Genomic DNA, 26063 nt, shown 5'->3' with positions numbered 1-26063 from the left:
GCGCCTGCGCACTGCCGGCGCGGGTCGATTCAAACTAGAGACGCCGCCGGAGTGAGGAGAACTAATGGCCGACGCCGGGGGGGCGCTTGTCGCCTGAGGACTGCGAGCGGCCGCGACCAGTCGGCCTAACGCCTGGTGAGCGAGGTGTGCGACGGGCTGGGAGTAGCCGGGCTCTTTAAGCGGGGAGCGCGCCGCGGCCGCCTCAGGCCGCGACTGTGAGAAGCGCGCTGAGGGAGAACGGCTGCCTAGGGTGCAGTTCGCTGATTGGTCGGGAGTGGGGAGACTTGGCCAATAGGGAGCGTGAAAGGATGCGAATCCGGAGGTTTGGAGAAGGGACTTACTGATTGGCGGTGGCGAGCAGCTGATGACTGATTGGCCGAGAGCAGGGGCTGCCTTGCTTCTCTGTACTTCCATGCCTGGCCCACCCTTTCCCAGGGCCGGCAATCATAGGGACAGGAAAAAAAAGTCCCACATCTCCCAGCATGCCCCAACCAGCATGGCTGGCTGGGGCATGCTGGGAGTTGTAGGACTGTTTCTGCCTGAACATGCATAGGACTGCGCCCGTAGAGAAACATAAAATCAACATTGCGCACGAATGCACACCATGCCGTGCTTAATCCTGGCTGTTGCATGCTAAACGAACAAGTAAAGCTTTTAAGGGCGCAATTCTATGCATGCTTAGACAGAAAATAGTCCTACAACTCTCACCATGCCTCAGACATGTTGGCTGTTGCATGCTGGTAGTTGTAGGGCTTTTTTTTTCTTTCTGCCTAAGCATGTGTAGGATTGCGCCCTGAACCGCTCTCTTGGAAGATGTTGAAGCTCTGATTTCGACAGGCAGTAATTTGAAGACTCCACTGCAATTTGAATTTAAAGGCTCCTCTGAACCCCAGTGGACCCACCCACAAAAGAGGCTGCCTGCTGCATCTCTTCATAATTTAGGAAGCTGCTTTATACTGAGTCAGATTGTGAGTTCATCTAGCCCAGTATTGTCGAAACTGACTGGCAGCAGTGGCTCTCCATGCTTTCAGGCAGGAGTTTTTTCTACCCAATGTGGAGATGCTGGGGATTGAACATGAGGCCTTCTCCATGCAAAGTAGCTGCTGAGCCACGGTCCTTCCCCAGCTGTTCAGGGCTTTCATGCTTCACATCAGCCTTGGCTAGAGGCAGATCTGCATTTGACTGACATCATCTAGTGACTCCCGGTGCAGATATTTATTATTTATCCTGCCTCTCCCTAATCAATGCCCAACAACAATGAATCACAAACATTATAATTGAATCAAATGTCTAAACGTACAGAAAAAGATACAAACAGCTAGTGAAAACTCAAACCCATTAAAAACAATACTGTGCAGCTGGTCACTGGCAGGCAAAAAGCTTGCTGGAATAAGAAGGGTTTTGCCATCCAGTGGAAGTCGAGGGGTGGGGTCGCAGGGCTGTGCAGGCTTCCCTAGGCAGGGAGTTCCAAAGCCTGGGCGCAGTACCTGAGGAGGCCCTTTCCTGCATTCCCACCATTCATATCTCAGGTGTTGACTAGGAGACAGAGGAGAACCTCTCCTGTGTATCTTAATACATGGGGAGCTTCATACTGGAGAAGATGATCCATCAGTTATCCTTGTTGTAAAGGTCATAACCAGCACTTTGAATTGGCCTTGGAGAGCCAGTGTGGTGTAGTGGTGAGAGTGTTGGACTGGGACTTGGGAGATCCAGGTTCTAGTCCCTGTTCAGCCTGTACAGCTCACTGGGTGACTTTGGGCCAGTCACTGACACTCAGCCTAACCTACCTCACAGGGTTGTTGTGGGGATAATATGGAGAGGAGGAGGACCATGTAAGCCGCCTTGGGTTCCTTGCAAGAGGAAAAAAGGCGGGGTATAAATGTAATAATAAACAAATAAAATAAACTGGAAGCCAATGCAACTGTTGTAATGAAGGAGTTACTTGTTTGCATCATTTTGTATCAGCTGAAGATGCACAGAAGGAGATCCCTCCCTCAGAGGAGGTCTGCTAGCTCTTCTTCAGGGGCAACTAAAAAAAGCAAATGTAGTTGTTATAGAGCAAATTTCAAAGACACCACTTTTATGTAAAGCGCTAAAAAACTTGCTATAATTTAAATACAGTGCAGATCTCACCATGGTGGGAAAGACTCCATCCAGTTGACCTTTGTTCAGTTTGCGGTCAAGGCGCTAACTGTTGGTGTGCAACTTCAAGGCCCCTGCTCTCCCCCTCCTCCTTTTTAACTAGAACCTTGTGGTCTACTGCCATTGTTTTCCTCTGGCTCAGGTCATGCAATGAGCCTGGTCATTCTAATGGGAATAGTGCTTTACAATCTTTATATTTGTCTTCACAGTAATGGAATATTAATGCCTCCCATTTTTTCAACTGGGGAATGAAGGCTGAGAGATTGTGACTTTCTCAAGGCTGCTTAGTGGGTTTGTGGTAGGTTTGAACCTTAGTCTTCTGGGTGTAGATCCCATACACAGAGCCACGCACACAAACTATCTACGGGACTACACCTATAGACTCAAGATAGGGGGCACATTCCCAGTACCATGGCATAGATATGTGGGTCATGTGCTTGATGGCATTGTGAGTGCTGCTGTTGATCTACTGGAAACTGACTAGCCGTTGACATTCTGCCTACCCTTGCTTCAAGCCTTCCTCCTGCCAAGCCCCTGCTGGGGTGATTTTCCCTGTCTTATACTGGTGGTAGGTTGGCAACGAGAATGTTGGAGTGCCTGTAGTGATCGTTTCTTCCCACTCGCCAAAGTATTCTCTGGGGAGAGAAGGGTTTTCTTGCACTGAGGTCTGGGAGAACATTGGCTGCTGGCCTAACAGCCGGAGCATAGTTCTCATTAGCTGTGTTTTCCTTCCTAGCAACAATGAGCTCCTCCACACCACAGTCTGCTGGATGCAAAGGAAATGTCTCTTCCGACAGTGTCTTTGTGTCCCCAGGCACTAGGCGGCAGCCTCTTAGTGCCTTTGGTACCCCAGTGCTGGAGAACTGCCCTGGAAATGATGACGAGCGGGAACGGAAGCAGCGGCGGCGCTCCAGAGTTGTTGATCTGCAGTTTAGCGCCGATTCACCTCTGTCCATACATTCTCCATCCAACAAGTAAGAATGGCTTGCACACAAACTGATTGTGTGTGCAATTGTTTTCTGTGCTACAGCGTTGTGTAATGTTCCCGGGTATGCTTTGAGACTTGTAAGTGGGCCTTTCATTTACAACATGATCAGTTTACAAACTTTCTGTCTTGTGATGCAGCCGAAAGGTCACGTTTGCTTTCTAATCCGTGTGTAAGTGTGTGTCTGTGATTTTTGATTGTTTTCTTTAGGCAAGCAGAAACATCATTGCCAGCAATCCCACAATTGTCAAATGCTCAGATTGCAGATCATTATTCCACATGCATCAAACTTTCAACAGAAAATGTAAGTCTGGCTTTTTTCTGTTCATCTATATCAATGAAATCACACTCCTACTAAGAACAACTCTGATTATTACAGGCAAGACTGTGTGTATTCCATGATTCCACGTAAATGCACAAGAGCCTCAGAATCTGGTCTTGTCTCCAGAATCCTGACTATTTTTAATCTTGTTTAAATAAAAAATAGGTTTCTAACTCTTATCACTTAGACGGTAGTCTTGAAAGTGTGTGAGCAATGTTTAGTGAAACCCTGAAGCCAGAGAGGGGTTCAATAGAATTTCTGGTGACTAGGGATTGAAGTCTTGAGTATCCTGTATAGCTCGTTGCCCCTCTCTGGAGCAAGAGTAAATTACACAGAATTTATGTAAATTTGTTTAGTTCACATAATTCATACAGGTTGTAGAATTTGACTTTTCTTGGCACAGAATGTAGGTGTGCCAAAACCAAAAGCAAAGGGGTAGATAAAGGGATGTTTAATTCAATGACAACAATTTGGAATTGTTGTCATTGAATTAAACATCCTTTTTGTCTACCCCTTTGCTTTTGGCTTTTTTTGGCATTCCTCATGGGGTTCCCTTTTTGTTGGCTACAGAATTTAGGTGAATCCAAAATTATTTTTATAATAGCCTTAACTCCAGACTGAAGAACGTTGTTGTTGTTCAGTCGTGTCCGACTCTTCGTGACCCCATGGACCATAGCACGCCAGGCCTTCCTGTCCTGCGCTCTCTCCCGGAGTGTGCTCAAGTTCATATTCATTGCATCGGTGATGCTATCTAGCCATCTCATCCTCTGCCATCCCCTTCTCCTTTTGCCTTCAGTCTTTCCCAGCATCAGGGTCTTTTCCAGGGAGTTTTCTTTTCACATTAGGTGGCCAAAATATTTGAGCTTCAGCTTCAGTATCTGTCCTTCCAAGGAGCACTCAGGGTTGATTTCCTTTAGGATGGACTGATTTGACCTCCTTGCAGTCCAGGGGACTCGTAAGAGTCTTCTCCAGCACCACAGTTCGAAAGCATCAATTCTTCGGCGCTCAGCCTTCCTTATAGTCCAGCTCTCACAGCCATACATTACTACTGGGAAAACCATAGCTTTGATTAGACGGACCTTTTTTGGCAAGGTGATGTCTCTGCTTCTTATTATGCTGTCTAGGTTTGCCATAGCTTTCCTCCCAAGGAGCAAGCATCTTTTAATTTCATAGCTACAGTCACCATCTGCGGTGATCTTGGAGCCCAAGAAAGTAAAATCTGTCACTGCTTCCATTTCTTCCCCTGATATATGCCAGGAAGTGATGGGGCCAGATGCCATGATCTTCGTTTTTTTAATGTTGAGTTTCAAACCAGCTTTTGCACTCTCCTCTTTCACCCTCAACAAGAGGCTCTTTAGATCCTCTTCGCTTTCTGCCATTAGGGTGGTATCGTCTGCATATTGGAGGTTGTTGATAATTCTCCCGGCAATCTTAATTCCGACCTGTGATTCATCCAACCCGGCGTTTCTCATGATGTACTGAAGAACATAATTGCCCATAAATGCAAACTTGCTGTTCTCTCTTCCAGAAAATCACCACAAAGAATGCATTTGGCTTGTACCTCATTGACTATATGACAGAAATACTCAAGCAAAAGGACTCTGAACTTACAAACTTTAAGGTTAGAATCCTTCCTGATTGTGTTTCCAGTGACACATAGAATATGAACAGAAAATGTTGAGTGTGATTTGCTTCTCCTATCTTCTGGTAACTTGTGTAGGCTTTAAATCTATTTCCCTACACTTTTTAGAGGGTGATGTATATATATGTATGTGTTTAAATTCTACTTCTCTGCCTGGCCCAGTCTAAGCTATACGTTCAAATACATTCCCTTTGGAGGAGGTTTCCCACTGAACTACTTCAGAAAATGAAAATCGGCCACCTTGCAATGCAACCTGTCCCCACGCAGAGGATCTCTTCAGGCTGCATTTGCCAGGGTTTCGAAGGCCTGTTCTGCATGCAAGAAGCTGTTAAGAGGGAAGATGGCTTTGACTTGGGAGGCACCCGCCTGGATAGGAATAGTTGTGTAGCTTCTGCTAAGATATGAAAATAATAGCTAATGTTCAGCTAATGTTCCTGACAGTTTTTCTAAATTAACCATACCTTAGTCTGCCTATGCGCCCATTTCAGATTGGTGCTGAAAGCCCAAAAGAATATGAGGAGGAGATGGACAGGGAAAGCCAAGACAAAGAAATGGGAGCCTTTTCTCATCCTGTTGACAAGTACCCATAGTGATAAGAGAATACCTGGAGTCAGAAAGCCTCTTGTAGCCCTTGCCCCAAGCTGGATTTTACTCCCTTAACTCCTGTACATTTCTCTTCCAGGTAGCAGCTGGTACGCTGGATGCCAGTGCAAAGATCTATGCAGTGAGAGTTGATGCTGTCCATGCCGATGTTTACAGGGTTCTTGGAGGGCTGGGCAAAGATTCTGCACCAGCAGGGCTTGTGGATGGCCAGGATACAGGTGTGCCTTTTGATGTGATCAGCTGAGTGTAAGGTTTGGAATGCCACATATGAGGAGAGCCCATAGCTCCATTGTGGAGCATGTGCTTTGCATGGATGGGGCTGCAGATTCAGTCCCCAGCGTCTCTAAAAGGGATTTCAGATAGCAGGACTGGGGAAAACTTCTCTCTACCGGGAACCTTGGAGAGCTGCTGCCACTAGAACACACAATACTGGCTAGTTAGACCAATGGTCTGACTCAGTATGTAGCACCTTCCTATGTCCATATAGGATAAGGCTTGCCTTTGTGTGCTAAGCATCCTCTCTTGCATCTATGTCTCAAATGTAGCAAAGGGGCAAGAGCAATGAAGGAGGTCAGTAGTCGTCTGTCTTTGCAAGTCAGACAGACATGCACACTGAGGATCCAGGAGCAGCTCAACAAACCAGTATCTGAGGAGCCCTTCATAGTCACGTTCCCCCTCCCCTCAATTTGCAACTAGGCACAAGAATAAAACCCTGTCATAGAATCATAGAATAGTAGGGTTGGAAGGGGCCCACAAGACCATCAAGTCCAACCCCCTGCTCAATGCAGGAATTCAAGTCAGAGCATCCCCGACAGATGGCTGTCCAGCCTCATCTTGAATGCCTCCAGTATGGGAGAGCCCACCACCTCCCTAGGGAATTGGTTCCATTGTCATACAGAAGTTTTTCCTGATGTTCAGCCAGAGCATGTCCATGCTATGAAAGTGATTTTGCAGTGTATTGTTGTGATAGTCAAAACATAATTGAAAGGGTGGGGAGATTCATTTGCCTGAAAGGTGTTTCAGACCAGTGGATGAACTGGATTTCATCAGTAAGTTGTGTTGGAAACTTTTTGTGCCTGGCTTCAGCCTTGCTGGAAGTTTCGCAAGCCCGACTCCGAGTTGTGACCTTTCTTGTAGGCGGAGGAGACGTGGATTCTGAGAGATCCAAGAAGAATCCGAGTAAGAGGAAGCATCTGCACAGAACGATTGAACAGAATTTGAGTAACATTAACGTTTCTGAGGCGGATCGCAGGTGTGAGGTGAGATAACCTGCTCTGCAGGTAATTCCCCCCCCCCCAGCAGTTGTTTGACTGTCTGCCTGCTGCAACTGCATCATCTTAAAAGATTCACCTGAGAAATTGGAGATGAAATTCGGGGCAGCGGAGAGGCAGTTTGTATCTTGCCTTTATTAGTCAATTCATGGGAACTGCCCGACTCTCCTGTCAGGATCCACCTGTATGCCTGCCCTGAAGTGGAAGAAATACTGTTCCACTGCTCTCGGTTTAGCAAACTGAAGGTTGTGGGCAGCATCTGAGAACGAGAGCAGGTGATGTTTTCTGCCTATGGGCAGAGTAAGCATCACTCTCTGGAGGATGGAGTTGGGTTGGTCTCAAGGAGCAATGGCTTTTGTCTCCTTCACCTGTGATGCCCTTTCACACAATTCACATGGAAAGGGGCTGCATGGGTGCACCACTGGATCTTCCACAGACGTCCATGTGTTAGGTGTGGATGTCTGCAGGAGGAAACACATGCACTTAGACCTCTATATGGGGGATGGGCAAAGTGTGGCCCTCCAGATGTTTTGGCCTGCAACTCCCGTAATCCCTCACCATTGGCTATGCTGGCTAGGGCTGATGGGGGTTGTAGGCTGAAACATCTGGGGGGTCACATTGCCCACCCCTGCTCTGTATGCAAAGACCTCCTTTTGTGTGTGTACATAGACATTCCCAATGTAGACTGGCCCCAGGGCATAATCTGAAGGCACATGAGGCAGACACCTTGCTGAAGCTAAGCAGGTCTGGGTCTGGTCAGTGCTTGGAGGGGAGACCAACTGCGAACCACATGTAGCCGCTTTGAGTTCCATGATGGAAGAAAAGTGGGATATAAATGAAAATCCATCAATCAATAAATGTGGATGTTCACTTTGTGTATGTTAACTGTAAGTCTCATGCTTCCATTAGTATATCAAAAGGCATTATATTGAGGCTTCGGCAGCATGCAGATCTATTATATATATAATTGATTAGCTAAGTACATTTGTTAGAAAACAGGCACTTAGATTATTTAGTCACTAGAGAGCTTTGCAAAATCTGTTGGGAGCAAAACCGTATGCTCGGTTGCTGGGCTGAAGTTTGGAAGAAAGGAAAATCCTCACTGGCAACAGGAAATGTTCACTTTCCTTGCTTTGCTGTGTGATCTGCCTACATGGCAAGCACCTGATTAGTGGTACGTGACCTTCCCCTGACAGTGTGTTTGAGTGCACAGTCCGGAATCTTTGTAGTTGATCTAAACAGTGAACAGGTGTGTTTTTTTGTACTTTATAATACAAACTAAGAAACAAATCACAGCCACAATTGAAGTACAGCATTACACAGTTGGGATGCGACAAAAGAAAATCTTGCCTAAAGCACTGTATAGATCTAATCCATAATTTAATTTAAAAAAAATTAATCATCCGTGTCAAGTTGTCTTATTGAACACCGCCACAGAGAAACATGGGTAAGTGGAGGAGAAAAAAGAGGTAAGGATTGATTAGTATATGTGATGAAAGGGAACCATACCCCTTCAAACTTGTCTATACTAGACAAACCACACACAACTTTGCTGTGTTGCATTAATTTCTCTGGCAAGGCAATTTCCCACACTCTCGCCATCCACTTTTGAAAGGAAAGATCGTTAGCAATTTTTCACTGAGCTGCAATTTCCATATGCGCTGCAACGAGTAACAGAGTAATCGACTCCTTGTGGATTATACAGTGAACAGTTTTGATGTGTCTTTGAAGTTGATATTTAAACCTGGGCTTCTATGGCTTTTCTCCTGGTTTTATGTTTAGATTGACCCCATGTTCCGGAGGCAAGCAACTTCTTTCGATGAGTGCAGTACGACTGGTGTCTTCCTCACGACACTTCATACGCACAGCTATCTCAGTGAAGTCCTATTTGATTCCATGGTCACACCTCTGCCTTCTTGTATGACGTCTGAATTACCAAATTCTTCTCATGTAAAAGTGGCAGGCTTAAAATGTAGGTGTTAACCATTGCTAGCATCTTCATCCAATTGTAATATTTTTGACTTAGATTGTGTGTTTTTAAATGGAAGAGAGCCAAAAGCCATCTTGTTTTGCCAGTGCCCTCCACCTTTCCTAATTTTTGGCCTAAGGTGGATCACCTGTACATCGACACCCTCGCCTTTCCCTGTCCTTCTCTCCCCTCCCCCCACCTGCCCCCTCGCCATTTACCCTCAAGCTTTTATTTCAGGGTAGTACAGCAGTCTGGTTTATCTTGCTCTGCTTATTGGGGCAGAGCCATTCCTATCGGAAATAAATCCCTTAACAGGGATGCAGCTCCAGCCTCCCAGTGAGTAGGGTTGGTCCATAGCACCAGAATGTGTTTGTAAAACCTGTCATTTATCTATCACTTCTACATCTCCAGTGTTCATAGGAGCTAAACCTTAAAGAGAGAGGAGATACTGCAGGGAAGGAGGAGGCTTGATACTGTCTATTCTTTTTACCCTGATTTGGGAGAGGAGTTGCTGGGAAGAGCTGGTCAGGAAGTAGCCCCTCACTTAAGGTCCCGAGGGAGGAGACGCCATTATGAAGGCTTCAAAGAGGGATGTATAGTCAAAGGGACTGAATGCAGAGTTCCAGAGAATAGCAAGGAGAGACAAGAAGGCCTTCTTAAATGAACAATGCAAAGAAATCGAGGAAAACAATAGAATAGGAAAGACTAGAGATCTTTTCAAGAAAATTGGAGATATCAAGGGAACATTTTGTGCAAAGACGGGCATGATAAAGGACAAAGAAGGCAGGGACCTAACAGAAGCAGATGAGATGAAGAAGCGGTGGAAAGAATACACAGAAGAACTATACAAGAAAGATCTTAATGTCCCTGATAGCCATGACAGTGCGGTCACTGAACTTGAGCCGGACATCCTCGAGAGTAAAGTCAAGTGGGCCTTAGGAAGCATTAGTAACAACAAAGCTAGCGGAGATGACAGTATTCCAGCTGAGCTATTTAAAATCCTAAAAGATGATGCTGTTAAAGTGCTGCACTCAATATGCCAACAAATTTAGAACACTCAACAGTGGCCACAAGACTGGAAAAGGTCAGTTTACATTCCAGTTCCAAAGAAGGGCAATGCCAAAGAGTGTTCAAACTACCGTACAGTTGCGCTCATTTCACATGCCAGCAAGGTGATGCTCAAAATCCTACAAGCTAGGCTTCAGCAGTATGTGAACCAAGAACTACCGGAAGTACAAGCTGGGTTTCGAAGAGGCAGAGGAACTAGAGATCAAATCGCCAACATTCGCTGGATCATGGAGAAAGCAAGAGAATTCCAGAAAAACGTCTATTTCTGCTTCATTGACTACGCTAAAGCCTTTGATTGTGTGGATCACAACAAACTGTGGCAAATTCTTAAAGAGATGGGAGTACCAGACCACCTTAACTGTCTCCTGAGAAACCTGTATGAGGGTCAAGAAGCAACAGTAAGAACCGGACATGGAACAACCGATTGGTTCAAAATTGGGAAAGGAATACAACAAGGCTGCATATTGTCGCCCTGCTTATTTAACTGATATGCAGAGTACATCATGAGAAATGCCGGGTTGGATGAATCACCGGTCGGAATTAAGATTGCTGGGAAAAGAAAATGCGGAGAGAAAAGTCACTGGGAAAAACCCTGATGCTGGGAAAGATTGAAGGCAAAAGGAGAAGGGGACGGCAGAGATGGCTAGATAGCATCACCGATGCAATGAATATGACCTTGAGCACACTCCGGGAGAGAGTGCAGGACAGGAAGGCCTGGCGTGCTGTGGTCCATGGGGTCACGAAGTGTCGGACACGACTGAACGACTGAACAACAACAATAGTCAAAGGGAGGCCCCCTTCCCCCATCCTTTGAAAGTGGCCCAGAAGCAGCCGCTCTGGGTGCAGGTGCCTGTGGACAGGGAGCAGGAGCTGTAAGAGAGGGTGGGGAGGCATGGCATCAGTCCCCACCTGCTAGCATGCCTAGACCAGGGCCATAACCAAATATTCCCTCTACATATCAGTATTTCAGGAGTTAGTAACCCCAGTGCAAGGATCAGGGCTTCTTGGAGCCCCTCTCTGGTTCCCTTTACCTAGAGTTCTTGTCTGTTGGGGAGCATGAGAGCATAAAAGCTTGGAGTAAGAATTTTGAATAACTCCTAATCTCAAGCTTTTTCAGTGAGGCCTCCTCCTTTGTCACCCTTTCTAGCCATCCTGCTGCAGTGTGTTGAGAAGCGCTCCATTTGCCCTTCTTTGACTGGCTTTCTGTTTACGCAGTGGAACAGCAAAACCCATAATGAGGTATGTCGTCCAGCTGGCTGTCGCTCTGCTTTAAGTGAGATTAGTGAAGTGTATCCCACAATGGGGCTCAATACTATTTTAGTTTATATCCTAGAGGTACCTTCCTTTTGTGGGCTTTCTAGTGGATCACATTTTGTAGATACTCGATGTTTTTTGAAGTTCCATTGCTATGCACCTAACCTTGGGAACAGCAGTTGCAGCCTCCCAGTTATGTATCAATACTATACACAAATTCTGCTGATCCCAGATTTAAATCAGTTCTACTCTTTTCTAGAGTTTTCTCTTCTGGGGGGCCTTTTATAGGGTCACATAATTGAGTGGGTGGTTTTTTGTTGTCGCCACTGTCACCACCAAAAAAGATTTTCCTTTTAAATGTTCTGTTTTCAGTCAGTGTCAGCTTTGCTGGATAAATTTAAGAAGAGTGACCAGGCGTTTGATATCAACGCAGAGGCTGATAGTGACCCTGGGGACTATGCTGAGGGCCCGGTGGAGGATGATTTTGATGCTGATACCCTGGATAGGACGGTTGCAAAGGATCTTGGGGAGTTCTCAGAAAAGCTGGAGGCATATAGAATAACACCAGGAAGCTCACGGTACATCCAAGTTTGGATTGTTAATGTTGACTGTTAGGAAGCTTAGCCATTACCAGAATTGTTCATTCTCTGCACTGTAAAATTGGGAGGAATAAAATGGGGTGGGGGGGACCCTGTATGTCACCCTTGGAGGAAGCATTGTTTACAAATGGAATAAAATCTAGCAAGGGAATGATCAAACTTGTGAAATGTACAACCAGGCTTGTGTGTGTGTGTGCTTCTTCCAGAAAAGCTGTGGTTCATCTGGGGGAAGGAGACGTTGGGTCCATGTGCCTTCATTTATCCATGAACCCCAGCGAATACTCTTACTTCAGCCCCCGAACCATGTCCATGTGGGCAGGCCCAGAGCACTGGCGTTTCAAACCTCTCCATAAAGGTATGGATTTGAAGGTGTCCCGTTAAGAAGTTTTCTGCTTGCATTGTTAGCTTTATAGTTGCATTTCCAATTTTTATCACACCAAGCCTTCTCACAGCAAGTATTGGTTGCCAAAGCTTTATCCTGATCCTAGAAACAGGTTAGGTAGAACAAAGGTGGGGCTATACGTAGTGCTGATTTATAAATTGTCTCTTCCTGAAGACATCCAAGGTGATATGAAACGTCAAGAAGTACAGTTTTATAAAACAATGAAGTCCATGCCTAGTAGGGTTTTTTTTAGTTCAGCCTTATTGTTTATAGTACTAGGTTACCACAATATAACAGAAAATATCTTGAATATTACAGAGGTAAAAACAAACATACATAAGAGAAAATGACTGAATTCGGGGCCAGCAAACTAAAATTAGTGTTAAATTCCCTAATACTGATTTCCAAATTTTATTAAAGTGTCTGTTAACCCAACCAATATAAAATATTCAAGTCTAAAAATGAAGTATTAAACAAATTAGTTTTCTCCACTGCAACCTATTTAATCTGCCTTGTTAAGACTAGTGGGGACTTTAGCTAATGCCATTAGGAAAGTGGTGATTCTTCTCAAGATCTTGTTGTAAAGCAAGAACGCTGTTTTCTGGCAAACCAACCAGTTTGTTCCAGTGTTTAGCAAGCCAACAAGATATTTTTCCCAATGTCTTGCATCAAAGAACAGTTACCACCCTATTGATTGGGTGGGTCCCGGGGGTGGTAACTGTCTCGCTCTGTCACGGGGTGGTGCCCGCCACCTTGAAAGAGACTGTAGTGCGCCCTCTCCCTGGATCCAGAGGTATGGGAGAACTATTGCCCATTGCTAATATCCCCTTTTTGGGCAAAGTGCTTGAGCGTGTGGTGGCTGGGCAGCTTCTGATGTTCTTGGAGGAAATTGATTATTGGGACCCATTTCAGTCTGGTTTCAGGACAGGGTTTTAGCACATAAATGGTTTTGGTTGCTCTGACTGACAACCTACTCTGGGTGAAGGACAGGGGGAGTGCTAGCCTGTCAATGCTCCTGGATCTCTCAACGGTTTTTGACATCATTGATCATGGTGTCTTATTGGATCGGCTCTGAAAGGCGGGAGTTGGAGGCACTGTGTTACAGTGGTTCCACTCCTACCTGCAGGGCCGATTCCAGAGAGTAGCATTGTGGGATTCCTTTTCTACCCCATGGCTGTTAAGCTCTGGGGTGCCACAGGGTTCTATTCTATCCTCTATGCTGTTCAATATCTGTATGAAGTCGTTGGATGAGGTCATTAGGAGTTTTGGGGTGGGGTGTCACAGTACGCTGATGATACACAGCTCTACTTCTCCTCGTCGTCGGAGTCCGCTGGGGTGGTGAAGGTGCTGGACCAGTGCCTGGAGGCTGTAATGGGCTGGACGAGGGTCAATAAACTGAAGCTAAATTCTGACAAGACAGAAGCTCCATAGATTGGTGGTTCCCGAGTCTGGGAATTGGGTAAGCGACCTGTCCTGGATGGGGTTGCACTACCCCTGAAGGAGCAGGTGTGTGGCTTGGGAGTCCTCCTAGATCCATCCCTGTCACTGGAGCTCCAGATGGACTCCGTGGCTCGGAGTACTTGGGGCAAACTTCGACTGACGCACCAGCTACAGCCTTTCCTGGACAGGGATCACCTAGGCACAGTAGTGCATGCACTGGCAACTTCCCAATTAGACTACTGCAATGCACTTTATGTGGGGCTGCCCTTGAAGACGACTTGGAAGTTGCAGCTAGTGCAAAATGCAGCAGCTAGACTGTTGGCTGGAACATCTTGTAAAGATCATATAACACCAGAGTTAGAGGAATTGCACTGGCTGCCAATATGCTTCCAGTCTGAATTCAAGGTCCTGATGATGACATTTAAAGCCCTAAGTGGCTTGGGACCTCGATATTTGATGGAGCGTCTCTCCCTGTATACGCCTGCCCAAGGATTGGAATCCGTTGGAGGGGCTCTCCTCTGCACCCCACCAGTGCGAGACATGCAATATGGTGGGACATGGGAGAGTGCCATCCCTACTGTGACACCCCGGTTGTGGAATGCCCTCCCCTAGGAAGCCTGGTTGGAGCAGACGCTGGTTCCATTTCTGCACCAAGTTAAAACGTGGCTTTTCACCAAAGCCTTTGAGGGCTAATTGAATTCCCTTAAGTTGCACATTGTTTTAACACTATAGTGGTTAAATTCCGCTTGTTTCCAAGCTAAATTTAACCCTTTGGTTTTATTGTTTTAGATTTTTAGTTGGTATTAGCTTCTTTAATCATTTAATATGGTTTTAGCTGTTGAAAGTATATTGTTTTATACTGTTTAAATTGGTTTTATCTGCACGCCACCCTGATATCTTAATGATATAGGGAGGGTGGGATACAAATGTTTTAAATAAATAAATAAACAAACAATGTCCATGCCTAGTAAAAAGCACCACCATGAAATAATAAAATCAGTAAACCTTCTATAGCATATCCAGCAAGGTCTTCCACTTGGTTGCTCTACGTTGTATCCTTCTACTCACTCTTCACAGGTGATGCCAACTCTGAGAAAGTAGGCAGAAGAAAGGCTGGGAAGAAGGTCTTTAAGATCAATTTTGATGATGAGGTTGAATTTGAGCTTCACTTCTGTGAAACCAGGGTAGGTATTTAACTCTTGATAGGGTTGTGTACTTCTGGTGGTCATTTCCACAAGACATGGAGATGGCTACTAGTTTAAAATGCTTTAAAAAAAAATCAAATTAGACCAGCACATGGAGAATGGTGGCTCTTGTTAACCACTATTGCTTATGGTAGCTAAATAGAAGCTCCGTGCTCAGAGGAAATCTACACATTGGAAGCGGGAGCAGCTCAATAACCCCTGGACCTGCCGTCTGTGGTTTGCTTAGTTTTATGTGTGAACTGGGAACTCTGGCTTGCGTCTCTCCTGAAGCCAGAGCTATATGCCAACGACGAACTGTGGAAGGTCCGTGGTTTGTTTAGCCACTTCTGCTTGCGGTGGGAGCAATTGGCCAGCCTGCACAACCACATAAACCAGGGGTGGGCCACTTCCGGAGACCCGGAGGCCATTTTCACCCCCCAGCATGGGTGGCAAATGCTATTTAATGCTATAGTGGTTAAATTCCGCTTGTTTCCAAGCTAAATTTAACCCTTTTGGCACTCTATAGCAGCTACAGAGTGCCCAAAGGGCTAAATTTAATTTGCACACAAGCTTAGGCGCTCTGTAGCCTCAATGGATGCCATTTTTTTCTAATAATTTTTTGGGGGTGGCTCACAATGAGGGGCAGCAGGGGCCACGTGCAGCCCGCAAGCCACACGTTGCCCACCCCTGGTGTAAGCGATAAGTCAGTGTTCCCCCCAGAACTCTGCCTTCTTGTGATGTGTAAACCGGGCCATTATCTCACTTACAGTTGTTCAGATGTTTCGCTGTCCCGTACTCACGTTACTTGGGAATGGCTAGGTGTGTGTCAGTTCTGGCATATTGTGGGTGAAATTGGCATGGAAACGGATATGTCTTAATGGTGTGGAAATTACCCTGATTTGGGTCTTATCCATGTGGACAACACTGAACAATCCTTGGTGTGTAGTGTGCTGGACTGGTAGCCTGTGGAGTTTGTGGTGCAAATGACTTCTTTCCAGTGTAGAAACACTGAAGCCCATGGGTTCCAGAGTTGAGGATACTGAGTGTGCCTCGTAGTATACCAATATTAGCACAACTGCACTCAATTGGGAAGAAAATATAGATGGTCATCTGGATGCATGCAAACAAAATGAACAAGGCCATTTTGGGTTATGTAGCTCTGGGTGACGGTGTGTGAAAACTCTGCGTTCTCGTCCTTGGCATTGTCTGTCTTTTTTACCTCATTGAAGCTACTGGTTTCCTGGACCAGTGTTTCCCAAACTGTATGCTGGGAACACACACAGTGGAGCTGAAGTGTGCCTTAAAAAAATTAAACCACCATGTTGGATGCATGGCGTATGCCCACTGGAACAGGGAGGAATGGCAGCATCGATTTCCCACCCATAATACAGAAGTGACTTTTGTCACAAGGCAACAGGCAGGGCGGAGTGAGTCAGAGTCAGACTCCCTGATGCATCCTGCACTATATATCACAGGTTGCCGGGGGCGGAGGGCGTGTGTGAATCCCCCAAACATCACCACTGTCCATGTTCCCAACCCTGCCCCACTGGGCAAAGAGGAGAGTGTTAAACGTCTGTCCTGCAGTTTGCACAAAGGCTGTCTGGTCGTTGTATCAGCGGGGTGGATCATGAAATGGCTCTACATGTAAGAGCGATGTGTGCGTCCCGTTTCTACTTCAGAGAAAACTGTGTGCCCCTGGCGTCAAGCAACACTTGGCCTGTGCGTTTGCCCGAGCTTTCACTCTAAGCTCAGTTTGGACATCATGATAAACAGCCATGTGAGCCTGCCTACCACAGGCAAACTGTGGTTTAGAGCTGGGTCTACTTCAGCTAGTGCAGCAGCCTCTGAAGACTAGAGTGATGGTTGTAACTATGCTTTTGTCCGTTTAGATATCCTGTCAAATCGTGGTTTGCCAACTTTTTCCAAACCATGGTTTCGAATTTTGGTTTGTCAGCCAATTGCAATCCATTTTTTGGTCAACCCAGACATCTCACCAAGACATAGTTGAAGCTTCCTTAGCCGTGATTTGATGTGATGTCTGAACTGAGAAACCGAGTGAGTTGCCGCTTAATTCTTGGTGGCACAGTGCATGTGCTTGTCAAATTTGATTTCAGTGCAGAGCGTAAATTATCACGAAACTTGAAGAGGGGCGGTAGTTGGGAGCAGAAGGAAGCACCTGATTTCCCTGTTGGCTTCTGGTTTTCTCAAACAGGCAGCTACAACTCTGGCCAAGTCAACCCTTGAAAGTCAAAACAAGAAAAGCAACACCCTCCCTGCCGACTTCCATTATGACCCAGAGAACCTCACCCGCCTCTTCCTCAAGCCAGCTAATAGGGTAAGCTTTGCCTGCTCAGTCAGACCCTCACCTTGGTTCCTTGTGTCACTCCTAGAGTCTCCTTAGTCTGGCCATCAGTTAGCTGCTTTGGGCAGAAGGGCTTGCTAAGAGATTTTCTCTTGTGAACCAGCATATTTAATTATTCTTTACTACTAATAATGGGTGTCCTAAATCCTCCACTTTTTTTGTTTCTGCAGCTTTGGAAGATGCCACTGCAGGGCAACTCATCCAGTTATGATGATGAGGTTGGAGAGTATGATTACAATAACCCCAATGATACCTCCAATTTCTGTCCTGCATTGCAGGTGAGTTGCAGAAATCAGAAGTGCTCTGTGCTGTGAATTGCATTCCTCTTCTTGTGATTTCATTGTTGGGATAGCTATATAAGTTGGCTGCTAATATTGGCAAAGTTTTAGTAGCCTTCAGGTTGGTTAACAAAACCTTGGAGAGTTGTCTTGGTGATAACTTAGGCTGATGTTCTGTCTCACTGTTGTATTATTTGAGAAGCCGTACAGGGCCTCACTTGCTACCAAGGGATCCAAGCCTGCCTGTTTGGAACAAAAGAATAATCCTACCGTGTCTGGATCTCAGAAGAGGGAGTGAAGTAATGCTGCTGTTCAACTGCAGTTCTGAATTCATGCAACTAAAGAATTTCTAGAGATGTAGACATATGAGAAGAGTTAATATTAATACTTATATATCACTGTTCACGGCCCTTTACAAAGAGTGAGAGGACAAGGCCTTGCCCCAAGGGACTTACAATCTAGAAAATGGCACAATAGAGGAAGAAGAGGGAAATGGAGGTCTGGGTAAAATGGGGAGAAGATGTGATTATTACTGTTATATGTAGTTAGGCTCAAGTACAGTAGGGGATGGGGGCTAATTTATTTTTGGGAATAAAGAACCCTTCAGTGGCCAATCAGTATTCCTGGGGTGGCTTTCAAAAGAGTAAAACTATTCAGATATTCCAAGAACATCTATAACGACAGTAACGTAGTGCAAGATAAAATGCCATAGAATCATACAGAATCATAGAATAGTAGGGTTGGAAGGGGCCTACAAGGCCATTGAGTCCAACCCCCTGCTCAATGCAGGAATCCAAGTCAGAGCATCGCTGACAGATGGCTGTCCAGCCTCATCTTGAATGCCTCCAGTGTGGGAGAGCCCACCACCTCCCTAGGTAATTGGTTCCATTGTCGTATTACTCTTAACAGCCAGGAAGTTTCTCCTGATGTTCAGCCGGAATCTGGCTTCCTGTACCTTGAGCCCATTATTCCGTGTCCTGCATTCTGGGATGATCAAGAATTGATCCTGGCCTTCCTCTCTGTGACAACCTTTCAAGTACTTGAAGAGTGCTATCATATCTCCCCTCAGTCTTCTCTTCTCCAGGCTAAATATGCCCAGTTCTTTCAGTCTCTCTTCATAGGGCTTTGTTTCCAGTCCCCTGATCATCTTTGTTGCCCCCCTCTGAACCCTCTCCAGTTTGTCTGCATCCCTCTTCAAGTGCAGTGCCCAGAACTGGACACAGTACTCCAGATGAGGCCTAACCAGTGCTGAGTAGAGGGGAACTAGTACTTCTTGGGATTTGGAAGCTATGCTTCTATTAATGCAGCCCAAAAGAGCATTTGCCTTTTTTGCAGCCACATCACATTGTTGGCTCATATTCAGCTGGTGATCTACCACAATTCCAAGATCTTTCTCGCTTGTAGTGTGGTTGAGCCACGTATCCCCCGTCTTGTAACTGTGCATTTGGTTTCTTTTTCCTAGGCGCAGAACTTGGCATTTATCCCTATTAAATGTCATTCTGTTGTTTTCTGCCCAGCGCTCCAGTCTATCAAGATCACTTTGAATTTTGTTTCTGTCTTCCAAAGTATTAGGTATCCCGCCCAATTTTGTGTCATCTGCAAATTTGATCAGCATTCCCTGCACCTCCTCCTCCAAGTCATTCATAAAAATGTTGAAGAGCACTGGACCCAGGACTGAGCCCTGCAGTACCCCACTCGTTACCTCTCCCCAGTTTGAGAAGGTCCCATTGATCAGCACTCTTTGAGTCCGATTCTGTAGCCAACTATGGATCCACCGGATCGTTGTTTCATCTAGCCCACTTTGAGCTAGTTTGCTCATCAGGATATCATGGGGCACTTTGTCGAAAGCTTTGCTGAAGTCGAGGTATATGATGTCTACAGCATTCCCACGGTCTACAAGGGAGGTTACTTGATCAAAAAATGAGATCAGATTTGTCTGGCAGGACTTGTTTTTGACAAATCCAATAAAAAATTTTGACAAATCCTTTTTGACAAAGCCGATAGAAACCTTACAGTAGCTTAAGAGCTTAAAGACCTAGTGCTTAGAAGCCTGTACAAATGAAAAGGTGTTTGCCTGGCAAACAAGCTTCCCTGCTGTGGTGCCACCATCAAAAAGGCCTTCTCTCTCTGTCTGGTTTCCTTGCCTCGGATGGCGGGGACACCCAAGAAGAGCCTCAGGTGCAGATCTCAGCGCATAGGCACATTGATGTGGGAGAAGAGGGTCCAGGAGATACCTGGATCCTCAGCCATGCTTGGCTTTAAAAGTAAGTCCCAGCACTTTGAATTGAGCCTGGAGACGAACAGGAAGCCAGTAAAGTTGTTTCTAAAGCAGGTGTGATGTGATCCCACCTCCTGAACTCTGAGCAGTCTAGCAGCAGCTGCATTCTGAACTAACTGAAGCTTTGGGGCTCTCTTCAAGGACAGCATTGCAGTAATCCAACCTGGAGGTTACCAGAGCATGGATAACCGAGACTAAGCTATCTCTGTCCAGGAGAGACCACAGCTGGTATATCAGCCTTGGCTGACAAAAGGCACTCTGCCTGCTGAAGCCCCTTGAGCCTCAAGGGACAGCGATGAATCTGTGAGCACCCCAAACGGTGCTCCTGGTCCTTCTGGGAGAGTACAGCCCTCTCCAAAACTGGTCAAGGGACACCAGCTCCCTGGACAGATGACCCACACATGAACAGCACCTCTATCTTGTGGGGACTGGGCTTCAGTTTATTGGCCCTCACTCCCAGTTCATTCCCAGTTCCAGGCACCAGTTCAGCACCTTCTCCACCCAAGCTGACCCTGATGTAAGAGATTAAACAGGGTGTTGTCAGCGTATTGATTGACCCCACGCAGGGCTGTGCCGGAATTTCATGGAATGTGTCATCGGTGAAACATACTTACGGATTATTCCATAAACTGAATCCAGGAGTGTCATTTTCCTACACACAAAACAGTACACGTAACTCTAGCTGGATCCTTAACACATAGCGTCTGAAGGCTTTTGGAAGTCAAAGGCTTTCAAACTGTGCTAAAATAATCCCTAATATCCCCTTGCATCCATGGGTTCTTCTTCCTACACTGCTGTATTCAACAATATTCACCAACAGATTGTTGGTGCAGACCTAGAATTCTTGAGGGCAGATTAGTTTAGCAGAGGGGGTGGAGTAGGGAGCCCAAGTTCAAGATGTTTAAGAAGCATGGCAGTAAATCAAAGCTTCTTGGCATCTTTACAAAAGAAAAAAAATACACCTTCAGTGGTTAGATTTCTGTCAAAGCTGCTCCCTTTGGGAAAAACTTTCTGTGGCAAGTCACACAAATCCAAAACTTGACTGCGCCCATGTTGGCTTCCCTTCCTGTCTTTTCTGTTCAGGACGCTGACAGCGATGACGACGACGATCCTGTGGACTTCGTGGGCCAGGATGGGATGTTTGAAATGACTGCCAATCCTGCAGGAGGGGCAGGTCAAGATGCAGAGCTCCATGGGGGCCTACATGGACTCAGCATCACCACCTATGGTGAATCGAACCTGGTGGCTGAGCCTCAGAAGGCAAGTATTGACGTGGGATACCCAGTTGCAAAGTGGCTCCCCCTTTCAGTACTTGTGCGAGAGGCACTTGTGCGTCGATCCCGTGGAAATCTAAATGCTCGCTCAAATCAAAATGCTGGCCCTAGTTTTATATCTGGTTCCTCAATTTGCATGTTTGTTCTTATGACTTTATTTATTTTAAATAAGGAGCACCAGGGTGAGCAAGTGACAGGCAGTAGGTTGTTTGGAGAGTAGCACGTGCCTGGATGCCATGAGGGGTAGGGTTGAAAGTTGGTCTTGATTTATCTTTCCTTCCTCCTCCTCTTCCTCCTTCCTGATACGTTCTTCCTGGCAATCCCCGCATACTTCCACTCTTCCAGGTGAACAAGATAGATATTCAGTATGCCAAGACTGCCAAAAAGATGGACATGAAGAGGCTGAAGCAAGCCATGTGGTCCCTCCTGACTGATGCTCACAAGAATCAAGCTGAGGAAGAGGTATGCAGCCAGAAAACCCAGAATGCCTGCTCCTAGCTCTCTGTTCGCCTCCTCAGGCTGTTCCATAACATCCTGTGTCTCGGCTGGCTTCCTGCCCCGCCCCCCGCCCCATCATCTGGAGCCATCTGCTACCTTGGTTCAGTGATGCCAGCAGAGATCTCAGGACTGTGTGAACTCTGTGCTTAGAAAAGACCCATTTTTGCCTCAAGGGGAGCTGAATTCTGTAATCCTGGGGTCTCCAACATGGTGCCTATGGGCAGCAATGTGCCCACGGAAAGTTGTCTTTGCGACCGCCAGGCTCCTGTTCCACATTTTTATTTTAATTCTTGAGGGCGCAATCCTATGCAGGATTAGACAGAAAACAGTCCTGCAGCTCCCAGCATTCCCCAGCCAGGATAGATATTTAAAATAATTAAAACAATGTTTTAAGGTGGGAGGCTGGCTTGCTGCAAAGCAAATGCTGCCCTCCAATGCCTTCTTTATAGAGAGTCGTTTTATGTTTTGGAGCTCAGACCCCACCTCTCCCTTGGGTACATTGTCTTTTGTTCTCACCAGTTTGCCTTCTGGGAAATGAGTGTTTTATGACCAGCTGTGTCTGTCATGGCAGCCTTTTATGAATGGGCAAGCCCTGCCCCATGGCAGCCATTTTGAGAGAGCACCCATGACACTCTCTCACATTCCAAACATGCCCACCCGCCCAAAAAGATTGGAGACCTCTGCTGTAATAGATTATTTACAGTAACAATGCAATTGTACATAACAGTGCAATTGTACATAACTTTCTTACTTTTTATACAATTCTGCATTAAAAAAATATATGCATAATTGGTTCTGGTAAACATGGGGAGGCCCAAAATGCTATACAGGAAATCCTCTTCCTCCCCCAGCTCTAGCTCCTGAGATCTCGCCAGGCAGTTGCCACACACTTTCAAGCATCTCTTTGCAATGGTAAAGGGTAGTATCCAATACTGCAGCTGTGCTCCCACTGTTTCTGTGGCACTAGCAGAACCCACCGTGCTTGCAACAGGAACTAGCACTTCTGACAAGAACCCTGGAAATCAGCGGAAGCTCTCATTTCCGGAATGGGACAGGTCAGCGGCACTCCCTTCTGCAAGCTCCGTTGATCTGCCCCATTCCAGAAACTGGCATTTCAGCTCATTTCTGATTGCTGCAACATTGTGCTAGTAATAGTTCCCTCTAGTGTGTGGACAGCACTGGATACTGCCCAACAACTAGAAACTTAAGATGCTCTGTAAGCTGAATTCTGTGCTTGCATGGAACAGGAGTACACATAGCCATGGCAATATTTCATTCATTCATTTATTTTATACCCCGCCTTTTTCTCAGTACTGGGGCTCAAGGCAGCTTACAAACATTAAAACATATGAAAATATACAAAAGCTAAAATATAATTATACAACAATACAATTAAAATTATATTAAAACAGCATTTTAAAACAGCATTTTAACAGCTTACCCCCAGGTTCCAACTATGTCCCAAAGGCCTGCTGGAATAAGAATGTTTTAGCCTGCCTCCGGAAACACATTAAGGAGGGAGCCATCCTAGCCTCCCTGGGAAGGGTGTTCCACAGCCATGGGGCAGCCACTGAGAAGGCCCTCTCCCGGGTTCCCACCAAACGTGCCTGTGACAGTGGTGGGACTGAAAGAAGGGCCTCCCCAGAAGATCTCAGGATACAGTCAGGTTCATATAGGAGGATAAGGTCTTTCAGATAACCTGGACCGGAGCCATATAGAGCTTTATAGGTCATAGCCAGCATTTTGAATTGTGCCCAGACACAGACTGGAAGCCAGTGAAGCTGTTTAACAATGCCATTGTCCACCTTTGCTTTTTCTTCAGTAGCTGGCACACACCCAGCTTTGAGGCACAGGATCTACTGCAGCCATAATGTAATATTTAGCATCTGTGTAGCCATTTCAAGTGCTTAAAGCGCTTGCGCGTATTATCTTGAAATCCTTACAGTAACCAGGTGATATCACACTTAAAATCACTAGACACCATATGGAAATTAAGCACAACAGGCCCTGCGCCACAGACTTGGAGTCAGACTACGATCTTGCTTTTGTCTTGCTTGCACAGAATGGCGTTGTGGAGAAAAGCACCAGTGCTTCAGTGGTATCAGTTCAGAAGGTCTTCAGTGGTATCACCAAGGATCTGCTTCACAGGTACTTGGTTCTGGTAAACATCAGGATTCTGGACATCAAGATTCTGACTAGGATGCCGGGGATGGAGACAGATTCGCACCTGTGCTGCGCCTTGCTCCCTGTGCTTAAGCACTGCATGTAAATAGTCCACCACGTGGAGCCAGCCCCCACGTGGAACCATTTAAAATGCCCTCTGTTTATTGGCAACTTCTGTACATTGGCTCTGGGATTGGCGACTGCTCCTTTAACCTTTCGCCAAGCCTTGTCTGTATACAAAAACTGCATTAAGGGTGCAATCCTATGGGAATAGGCGGCCACCTCCGAACCTCAGAGGCGACTGCCTATCCAGTGCAGGGCAGGAGAAGCACGGAGGGGATCATTCCCTCTGCGCTTCTCCTGCCCTGCATTTGTGGCTAGACAACCAATTTCGGCTGTCTAGCCACGGGAAGGCAGAGCGGGGGAGGAGGATGCCGGATGACACATAGGATGTATCATGCCAGCATTTCCGCCTTTCCCTCTGTCAAAGCCCCGTTTTTGCCGCTCCACGCTCCTCTTCTGAGTGCGGAGCGTGGGGCTGTTCTGAGCTGCCTGTGAAGCAGCATGGAAGGAGTGGGGAAGGAAAACCCCATATCCTATGGCTGTCTAGCCGCTGACTAGCAGCCATAGGATTGCTCCCTAAATCACTGACATCATTGGTCTGAGCATTCTGCAAGGCTCTTCTGTCTCCTGCACATGGTGAAAGACTGTTTGTAGAATCTGAAATCCTTTTACAACTTTGCCGTACCTTTTTGTTATGTAGATTAGAGGAAGAACTCAGACCAGGTGCAGGCTGTGTTGTGATGCAGCCGTTCTTCCCATTCAGTCACATCCCCAAATAAGCCAGCTGCAGTCACTCTGTCATTGATAACTGATTGAGGCACCCAGGTCCATAATGAACACTGATGTGGTCTTCCATCGGCACACCAACTGTTCAATATTCTTTTAGTAGTGCAATTGTATGCATGTTTATTCAGAAGTATGTCCCATTGTGATTAGTGGGGCTTTATTTCATTTTTACCCTGCCTGTCTACCAAGAAAATGACATTTAAGGAGGCTTACAATCATAGGAACGAGATATTTTTTTCCGGAAAAACTTGATTGCAACAAGAACAATAAAACAAATACCTTAAAATGCAATAAAAAACACAACAATAACAATAAAAAATGCACCCAACCCAACAGAGCCACTTACACACCAAAGGCCTGCTTGAATAAAAACATCTTTGCCTGCTGGCAGAAGGACAACAGAAAAGGACCCAAAAGGTCTGATCAAACAGGTTTGCTAGGTTTAAAAAAAAATTAAAAGAATACAGAAGCCTGCCAATCTCATCTGGCAGAGGAGAAAGTGAGTTTATGCGATGCAAGCTGTGAACTCTTTCATACTGACAAAAGGTATTGGCTGCTTCTTAGCCTAAGTTCTTCCCTCTCTTCTGTCTTTTGCAGGCTGCCTTCCATTATGGCAAAGAACTTGTCTGTACCGTTGGCGTTTGCTTGCCTCTTGCACTTGGCTAATGAAAAGGTACGTACAACATACCCAAGTATTTGAATAATACGGAGAACAAGTAGGGGTGAATGGGAGTCTACGCATGTGCTCTAGTGATAGACATCTTGACTTTGCTAAATTAAACGAAGATGTCTTTTCTTCCCATACTCTGCAATACTGTATGTGGACAGATGGTTTTAAAGCTTGGCATGTTTGTTGATTTGTCTCTAGAACCTGAAGCTAGAAGGAGTGGAGGACTTGTCTGAAGTCTTGGTGCTGCAAGGAGATTAATGTGTGACACTTGGGCAGACTAAGAAACTCCTGGAATACCGAGAGGGGGATTATCCTCCTGAAGATATACATAGACAATGTGGCCTTGTTCAGAGTCTCTCCCCATCCACACCTGCCTCATCTCCTAGTGATGCCAGCAGCAACAGCCTAGCTACATCAGTTCCCGCGCTTGATGAAAGTTCATGATTCATTGGTGACTTCTTATTGTGGGCAGTTGGGAAGAGCGTGCCTCTTTTAGAGTATCATGTTGCTTTTAACTCTCTCCTGAATTACACCATTTCCCATAGCTACCGTGACTGTTTAGATGGGTTGCTCTATGCTGTAGCCTATGAGTGCATTGAAATTCATTTATGTTCTTGCCATGATCACTGGCAGCAAAAGACTGCTGGGTATAGTCAGTCTGCTTTTTAAAATGTGTATTATTTTAACTTCTTGTACATAAAAAACTGTCCTGTCTCTTGCTTTCTTTTAACAGTCTCCTCTCACGTTGCATTGCAGTTATCTTGGACGATCTTACATATTTGTACAAAAAGTTTTTTTAAAGTAATAAACTACTACAAAATGGAATACAC

At 45.9% G+C, this 26063-nt stretch overlaps 1 protein-coding gene across 4 annotated transcripts; it reads left to right on the top strand.

Annotated features, from left to right (window-relative positions):
- Positions 1 to 10: 10 nt before the first annotated feature.
- NCAPH (non-SMC condensin I complex subunit H) lies at positions 11 to 26063 on the top strand. Of its 4 annotated transcripts, none has more exons than XM_084804135.1 (18): positions 11 to 135; positions 2879 to 3116; positions 3338 to 3431; positions 4978 to 5070; positions 5774 to 5912; positions 6832 to 6953; positions 8748 to 8937; positions 11150 to 11241; positions 11629 to 11834; positions 12062 to 12210; positions 14755 to 14861; positions 17074 to 17196; positions 17394 to 17501; positions 20863 to 21039; positions 21399 to 21515; positions 23614 to 23699; positions 25161 to 25236; positions 25432 to 26063. In XM_084804135.1, the coding sequence occupies exons 2-18, from the start codon at positions 2884 to 2886 to the stop codon at positions 25489 to 25491; spliced, it is 2172 nt and encodes a 723-aa protein (XP_084660261.1). In that variant the 5' UTR covers positions 11 to 135; positions 2879 to 2883; the 3' UTR covers positions 25492 to 26063. The 4 variants fall into 4 exon arrangements, with proteins under 4 accessions (XP_084660261.1, XP_084660262.1, XP_084660264.1 ...); XM_084804136.1 differs by having other exon boundaries at positions 11 to 144; XM_084804137.1 differs by lacking the exon at positions 11 to 135 and adding an exon at positions 906 to 968.

Source organism: Heloderma suspectum, chromosome 6, assembly GCF_057233095.1.
Source record: "Heloderma suspectum isolate Gila_16-S chromosome 6, 16-S_ref, whole genome shotgun sequence".
Lineage (NCBI taxonomy): Eukaryota > Metazoa > Chordata > Lepidosauria > Squamata > Helodermatidae > Heloderma > Heloderma suspectum.
The sequence above is the reverse complement of the archived record's forward strand: the minus strand, read 5'-3'. Positions and strand labels throughout refer to the sequence as shown.